General features: G+C 35.3%; 1 protein-coding gene across 7 annotated transcripts in view; it reads right to left on the bottom strand.

The window, feature by feature from the left end:
- The window catches only part of AKAP7 (A-kinase anchoring protein 7), a 166,593-nt gene that overhangs the window by 134,764 nt on the left and 22,994 nt on the right, over positions 1-8,835 (bottom strand). For 5 of the 7 annotated variants that reach the window (XM_023730192.1, XM_004368924.2, XM_023730169.1 and 2 more), the window contains exon 3: positions 2,451-2,590. In XM_023730192.1, the coding sequence (XP_023585960.1) occupies positions 2,451-2,590 (140 nt within the window). Of the gene's footprint in view, positions 1-1,368; positions 2,405-2,450; positions 2,591-3,766; positions 3,847-8,835 lie in introns of those variants that run through there. The other 2 variants (XM_023730179.1, XM_023730190.1) reach the window with 2 other exon arrangements.

The raw sequence follows: 8,835 nt of genomic DNA on the forward strand, positions 1-8,835 counted from the left end.
CTGGTCTCCGATAGGAGTCCAAGATGGCAGATCCACGCTGCATTAGCTGATAGGGGACCTCTGCATGAATCTCTCCTCGCTCTCCATTCTCTGTCAGTTTTCTCACTCCATTTAGTGCTTGGCTGAGTTCTTTATCTCTTCATTTGATGTTTTAGGGTTTCAGTATTGCTGTTTTCTCTGTTTGGCTTAGTTTTTTGGATCTTTGCTGTGGAGGGACGGCGTGGTGCTTCTGCCTAGAGCACCGTTTTTCCCTGATGCTGCTTCCTTCTAATTTCTATATGTACACATGATCCTAAATTTCAAAGAAAACCTATCCAAATGACTTATAAATATTTTAATATATAATTATCAATTATATTAAACTTTGTAATACATAAACACTTTTATGGACTATTTTATTGTTACTGTACCATGAGAATCAAACACATACAGTAAAGTCAGAATATGATTCATTATGGCATGAAATTCTAAAATCTTGTATTACTAGGTAATTTCTCTCTTTTTATGTATCTTCTCTCCCCAGCTAAACATGTCTTACAAACTGAATATTTCCTAGAATGCCCCAATAGAAGTTATTTTTTTCTTTTTTTGCCATTAGTTATTTTTAATTGAAGTAAATATAACAAAAAAATTTGCCGTTTTAACTATTTTTAAGTGTGCAATTCAGTGACGTTAATCATATCATTATGTTGTGCAACCATCACCATTCTACACTTCCAATTTTTTTCATCACCCCAAACAGAAACAACTTAAGGTATTCCTAGGCAATAACTTCCCATTCCCCTTCCCCGGCCCCTGGTTAACCAATAAATACACTTTTGTATCTATGCGTTTGGCTATCTAGCTATTTCGCATTTAAGTGGGCTCATACAATATTTGTCCCTTTGTGTCTGAATTATTTCACTCAGCGTGATGCTTTTAAGGTTCATCAATGTCACAGCATGTATCAGAAGTTCATTTATGGCTGAATAATACTCCATTAGATGGATATACCACATTTTGTTTATCCATTCATCTACTGTTGGATACTTGGGTTGTTCCCACCTTCTAGCTAGAGTAATAATACTACAATGAACACTGGTGTACAACTATCTGTTTGAGTTCCTGCTTCCAGGTCTTTTGGGTATATACCTATGAGTGAAACTGCTGGGTCATATGGTAAATCTATGTTTAACTTTTTTAGGAATCGTCAAACTGAAGACACGCTAGTTAAAAAGGGGAGAAGCAACCTGAAAATGTGCCAGGTAAAATGAAAATTATAACCCACGATAAAACAGAAACTCAGATCTGTTTCTTCAATTGGGCCAAGATGTAAAAACAGTCAGTCTTCCAAGACAGTGTTCTTTCCTGAGGCATTATAATTCTTACCTCATTGCTCTAGCAGTTTTAATTAGCTACTGCAGTTTTCCTCCTTAACCACACATAAGGATTTCTCAGTGTAGACCAATGAGCTGCTCCCATTTCCTCTCTATTCTTCATACCACATTTTCCAGATTTTTGATAGATTTCTGGCAAGTATATCACATAATATTAAACTGCTACAATAATGAATAATTTTTAAAGAAACTATACTGCAATAATCACTACCTCAACAGGACTAAGCAGCAAAACACCCCCAGGGTACTTTCCCAGCAGAGAGTTCAGAATTCTCTTTTCCTACTGAGTCAGTGCTCTCTCCTTCTGAAGGGTTACTTGGGTATAGTGAACAAAACCTTGACACACCACCGGGCAACACCTTTTCATGTGCCTTTTGTAAAATTATTGTTTAAATATGACTGCTGAAAAAAGATTTTTTCCAAAATTATTATTCAAATATATTTCTATTGTTTAAATCCACCACTCGTCTGTTAGTTTGTCATGCTAGGGTGGCTTGCATGTTGCGATGATGCTGGAAGTTAAGCCACCACATATTTCAAACACCAGCAGGATCCCCAACGATGGCGGGTTCAGCAGAGCTTCCAGACTAAGACTAGGAAGAAAGGCCTGGTGAGCTACTTCCGAAAATTAGCCAATGAAAACCTTATGAATCACAACAGAAAATTGTGACTTTCTTGCTATGGACATGTCATCAAGAGGGATCAACTGCCAGAGAAGAACAACAGGTTTTGTGAAATAGAGAGCCAACGAGGGCATGAGATACCCTTGGTGAAATGGACTAGCACAATAGTAGCCACAAGGATGGATTTGAATATGCTGGTGATTATGAGGACGACACAGGTCCAGGCAACGTTTCATTCTGTTGTACAAAAGGTCACCATGATTCTAAGTCTACGCAAGGGCAATGAACAACAATATTGTCTAAATAGGAATATCCCCTGTATAACCCAGCTAAAATGCCACCAAAGATTCTTAGAAGCTGAGAAGAAGTGAATTTACAGGCATTCAGTGAATCTTAAATATCATTTAGCATAAAACTTTATAGTAAAAATAATTTTTTTTAAAAAAAGCACCCCTTTGTTGGTGATCGGTACAGACAGAAAATAGTTGGGTTGATAATATTTACACTTTTTTTTCCTCTTCTTTATTTGATCTTTCCTGATGCATTCATTTTCTTCATTTGTCTTCAAATGTAGTTGAGGTACATCAGTGACTATAGGAAAAAAGTCAAGCAACAACATGTGTAATGCATTTAAACAAAGAAAATGTAGTCAGAAAAAAACAGGAAACAAGCAATACATAAATAGCTGTCATTCTTAATTGTTATTGTTTAATCTAAAACAGGGACTAACAAATGTTTCTGTGAAGAGCCTGAGAGTAAATATTTTAGGCTTTGCAGACCACATGATCTCTGTCCCAACTATTCAACTCTGCTGTAGACATTACATAAATGAATGGGTGTAGCTCTGTGCCAGTAAAGCTTTACTTACAAAACAAGCAGCCAGTCAAATCTAGACCATTCTTTTCCTCATGTCACAATTTTCATAAAGCTAGGAGAGAGAATTTTTTCAAGGATCCTCTATACATATATTTGTAACTTCTAGAACATAATCACTTGCAGGAGTGCCACTCAGAGTGACTTATGGCTAGTGTCATACTACAACCTGTTGCAAATATTGAGAGAATGCCTTAGAAACTTTCATAGCAATTAGGGAGAGTACTTTTGTAGGTTGAATTCTGGGCTTCTACCTGTAGACCTTTATTTTTAAACATCACTTTTCTAATAATTCATTTTTTATTGTATTTTACAGAAGTATCAGTCTGCAACAAATAGGAAATTAAAAAAACTACAACAACCACCTGGTCCTTGACCTGGTGGCGTACTGGTTAAAAGCTATGGCTGCTAACCAAAAGGTCAGCAGTTCAAATCCACCAAGTGCTCCTTAAAAACCCTATTGGGCAGGTATACTCTGTCCTATACGGTTGCTATGAGTCGGAATCGACTCGATTGCAACGGGTTTGGTTTTTTTTTTTTTTTTGGTCCTTGACCTGGATAGTTTGAGAAGCACTTAAGAGTACTGCTTTTAAAGTCATTGTTAAAAGACTTGTTTACAACACTAACAATTCTAATTATGAAGCTATGCCCCCAGAAAAAATTACCAAGTCTATGTGAAATGCCATCACCTCCGTTTTTTACAGAGTCTGTCAGAGGGCTTCCATAAGCAAAACTAGTATTAATTGAATTTTCAGGCTGCCTTCTTGAACTGTAGTTTATGTTCAAATAAAGTCATTGACAGAGTGCCTCACAGAGATTTTCTAAGAACTCAAATACACTTCTTTTCTGAGGTAAGATTTTGGAAAGGAGAAAGCGGAGGAGGAACCATCTTACCTTACATTCAATCCTACGAGGTTTGTTTCACCTTCGGAATCAACTCTAGCAGACTGCAGTAACCCCTTGGTACACAAGGCCTTGAAAAAGGATTGGGAGAAAAGTCTGGGCTCGGCCATTAGCAACCCAGGATAGAGGCAATAGCCCAATGCTCATGTGCATATGCAACTCGAATCTAACCAAACTTCTTATTTTACATATAATGAAACAGAGGCCCAGAAAACCTTTTAAAAACTGCTCAGTATCAGAGTCAAGTTTGGTAGTTAGACCCTTTTAACTCTTCTTCTAGTGTACTTCCTACTCTACCAAACTGTTATTCCATGAATTCTGCATAACTGGTTAATACTATACACAAAACCACAGAGCAAAATTAATTGTTCTTACTGTTTCTCTTTGAAATATTAATAGTAAACTGAATTTTTAAGTGAATAATTCAAATAGTATTTTAATGCTGATTTCTAAAAAAAAACAGTAGTATATGTTTAAAATTTAAAAACTAAGGGTCTGTAGGAATACACATGCTTTCTTTTCTATGACTAACATATATTTGTGAGATCCAGATGATGGAGGTCAATTAAGAGCAAGGTGACCTGGGTAATAAATCTGTTTTGTTATGAATTAAGGTAAAATAACCTAGCCTGCCTGAGTATCCATTTCACTATTACATGTCTCAGTGATATGCCTAATGATTAATGTGGTTAATGAATGATGTATCTTCACAGAGGATACATATTTAAAAATATAAAGTATTATTAGCTTCTTCTAACCATGTGGGCTTCTCAGAACTTTATCATAAATTCTACTGATATGAAGTAGTTTGGAGCATTTTCATCTGCATTATGAGCATTATCTGAATTGCCTCATAAATGATCCCTTTGGGTTTTATTTCCTACGCAATTTTTTTAATTATAAAAAATCAGATTAATATGTTGTTGGGCTGTTTGTAATTTTAGATATCTAAGAAAAGGTTCTACACTTTACAGCAACAACTAAATGTACTAATTTTAAACAGAGGTTATAAAATATGCTAATGAAGTATATATTTTAAATCTGCTTGTAAATACATGTATAGCCCATTTCCACCCAGTGGTAATAAACTGGTACTCTGGAAATGTAAACCAATTGTAATACTATTATAGAACCAGAATACCTGGGTTAGAATCCTTGCTCCCCCTTAGCTATATTACCTTAGACAAGTCGCATCAACTCTCTTTAACTCAGTTTCCTACCCTATAATTAGAGAATAATAATAGCTAGCTCATAGGGTTGTTCTGAAGATTAAGTAAACTAATACATGAAAGTACTTAGACTACTTTCTTGAACAAAATAAGTGCTATTATTATAATTATTCAATATTATTCAGAACTAAACATAACTAGGGAGATCAATCTGTAGCTGCGAAAGATTATTTAGAGAAACTGAGATAATTTATAAATTATCCACTGTTTTTCATCATTCAGACCACTTTCACTCTTTGTGGGTATGGAGAATGAAGAGCCTTCTTGAACAGGTTTCTAAAAATTAAGTACAGTATTTTTAAAATCCAAAAGCAAAATGTCCATTTTTTTAAACCGAAAATCATCTTTCCCCTACATCCCACTGTCTAAATCAGCAAAGTAAGCTGGGATAGTGAGTATCTGGCATTTATTAGCCTCTGCTGTGGAAAAAAAATACTCTACTAAAAGGAAGAAGAGGAGGGGGAACAGCTGTTGGGAAAGCAACTAACAACCTGGGCTTCAGGCCTGTAGAGGCAGCAGTAGGAAGTGGAAAGGGCATTGAGCTAAAGACTACTGTCTCCCAGCAAGCTTCTTTTAGTCCCATCACTTCACTTCTTTATCCTGGAATTTTAAATTCTGGCCAGTCCTTACAGAAATGGCTACTCAGGTCTGGAGCATAAAATGTACAAGAGGGGCCTGGAAATTCAAAAGCTCCTGGGATCGTGTTAAAAGTTCCATAGAGCCAATCCGAAGGGGCTCTTCCTGGACAAAAATGGGACAAACTGCTCATCAAAAAAGATAATAACTTCAATGGCATAAAGCACATCAAAGATGTTTAAATTCACCAGTTCACAATGACACTCAAAAGAAACTTTAAAATCAAAAGTTCACTAGTCAGATTATAAAGGGAAAAAATTAAGCAGTTATCTTGCCTTTTCTATATGACCAACTAAGAACAGGAAACCAAATAGTTGACTAAGGTAAAATTCTTCTTTATAGAAATTTCCAGCTAGTAAATGCAAAAGGATAGAGTCATGGATTGAATTGTATCCCTCAAAAATACGTGTATCAATTTGGCTAGGCCATGATTCCTATTGTGTGACTGTCCACCATTTTGTCATCTGATGTGATTTTCCTATACGTTGTAAATCCTACCTCTATGATGTTAATGAGGCAAAAAAGGCAGCAGTTATGTTAATGAGGCAGGACTCAATCTACAAGATTAGATTGTGTCTTGAGCCAATCTCTTTTGAGATATAAAAGACAGAAGGCAGCAGAGAGACAGGGGAACCTCATACCACCACGAAAGCAGAGCGCGTCCTTTGGACCCGGGGTCCATGCGCCTGAGAAGCTCCTCAACCAAGGGAAGACTGATGACAAGAACCTTCCTCCAGAGCCCACAGAGAGAGAAAGCCTTCCCCTGGAGCTGATGCCCTGAATTTGGACTTGTAGCCTACTAGACTGTGAGAGAATATATTTCTCTTCATTAAAGCCATACACTTGTGATAAATCTGTTATAGCAGCACTAGATGACTAAGACAGATAGACTTAGAATATCACTATTTTGTAATCCTTAATTATGTAAAGGGTCAATCCAAAGATCATTAATAGCTGTTAAAATCAATAGTCGAAAAGCTGTTGGGGAACTTTAATAATGAATACATCAGGCCTAAAAGGCCTGAATCCACTGATCAATCTTGAGATCACAAAAAGAAAGAGTGAAACATTATATGACTGCTAATGTCATGCAGTAGGAAATACAAAACACCAGCTTTGCAGTGTTCTTGCCAACACCCCAAACCTTAGCAAAGCCTCTCAATCTAACTACTAGTAGTAATGCAAATAGAACAAACAGAGAAATATGTTAAAAAACTAGAATCTGGTTTCTTCAACAAAAAAACACTCACATACAATTCATGGGGCAAAAAAAAGGAGGAAGAGACCTATAGATGAAAAGAGACTTACGAAATGTGTCAATCAAATATAATCAATAAAATTGTCTGGATCTTAATTCAAACTATCTAGTTTTTAAAAATTATGACACAATCAGAGAAATGTGAATACTAACTGGATATTTAATGACATCTGGAATCACCATTACTTTTGGGCGTGGTAATGATATTTGGGATTTTTTTTAAGATTTCTTATCTTTTAAAGGTACATACTAAAGTATTTACAGATAAAATGTTATATCTAGGAGTTGCTTCAAAATAATCTAGTGAGGAGGAGGTGGTGCATCTACAGGAGGCTCACTGTACTTCTCTCTACTTCTGAATATGCTTGAAAGTTACTATAATAAAACATTGTTTAAAAACCAAAGGAGGAGTGGGAGGAAGATGGGAAGACTAGATAATCTCTGTATAGGGTCTCTTCTACTTCTAGTTTTCTATCTCTGGTAAAGATATTATTAACATTCATGCCAATTAGGGTATTTCATGGTAAAATTAAATAAAGACTGGTATTTAAACTCGATAATCTGATGAAAGCCTGGCAAAAAGGGGGGCGGAAAATCCTATGAGTATTTACTGCTATGATAGTTATATTTACCCTTGTAAAATGCTTCTTTTTTGTCTTTAATTCAAAGAGTGCTGCTGATTTATAATAACTTTTCACACTGATCCCAATTTCTCTTTTCTCTTGCTTCCATATTGTCTTTGACTTTTATTTGTATTGTCAAGGCATAAAAACTCCCGCTTCTCCTTACTGGAATTCATTTTATTTCTAACTTTGAAATCATAATCTATGTTCTTAAGTACAATTTGCTATTATTTTTATTTAGTTTCATAAGAACGTATAAAGAGCAGAATAGTCATGTAATCTTCTAGTTTACTGATGAATATATTAAAGACTGATGACCACAGAAGCAAAAAGGAGATAAATTTGGACTGAATCTTTCACTGGATTAGAGTAATTCTACTGTTTAGCAAAAAAGTCATTAGTTGTGGTATCACTTGTAAGCATATCTTATAAATTTAATGTATTCCACTTGTTAATATTCATTATTTCAGTAGCCATTTTAATGTGCTCTAAAGAATCTGTTCTTGTTGACAAAGCCTATAACTTTCTGGTACATGCCTTTTTTTTTTTTTTAACCTAAAACACAATATGTCATTTTATGTAAATTATTTAATTTTTCCTCAAGTTCTATTTATTCCCTCAAAATTTACAAGGGAATGAATTATGGGAGAAATTGCTTAATTTTTTTAAGCAGTCCATCTGTTATTGTGGGTTGGTAGTTTGTTTTGTTGTTAGCCCTTTTGCTCTTAGTCAAAGGGCTAAGAATAAACTAGGTTTTGTTTTGTTTTCTTGTTGTTACTTAAGCAGCTAAAATCTTTGAAGTAACCATTCGTAAAACTCCTTAGTAATATGATTTAGAATACTGCTTTCTATATTTCATATAGGAGCACTTGTTGCTCAGCGGTTAAGTGTTTAGCTGCTAACCAAAAGGGTTGGCGGTTCGAATCCACCAGGTGCTCCACAGGAGAAAGATGTGGCAGTCTGCTTCTGTAAAGATTTACAGCCTTGGAAACCCTATGGGACAGTTCAACTCTGTCCCAGTGTTGCTATGAGTCAGAACTCACTCATCAGCAACGGCGTTATATCTCATACAAATTATTCTCCCCTTAATATCTCGGTAAAACTACTAAAACTTTCTTTAAAAACTATTTTACGTCCCTCATTGGGTTTCTATGAGGAATAAGTAAGAAAATATAAACCATTTAGGAATGTGCTGGAAGCAGGCAGTATTATTATAAAATGTCACTCTTAAAGGACAAATTATTTAATCTAGCAAATATATTTAGGCAAAAAAAAAAAATTGTAAGATTAAATTAATGAAAATTCACTGAGGCC

Source organism: Trichechus manatus, unplaced genomic scaffold (assembly GCF_000243295.1).
Source record: "Trichechus manatus latirostris isolate Lorelei unplaced genomic scaffold, TriManLat1.0 scaffold00002, whole genome shotgun sequence".
NCBI lineage: Eukaryota > Metazoa > Chordata > Mammalia > Sirenia > Trichechidae > Trichechus > Trichechus manatus.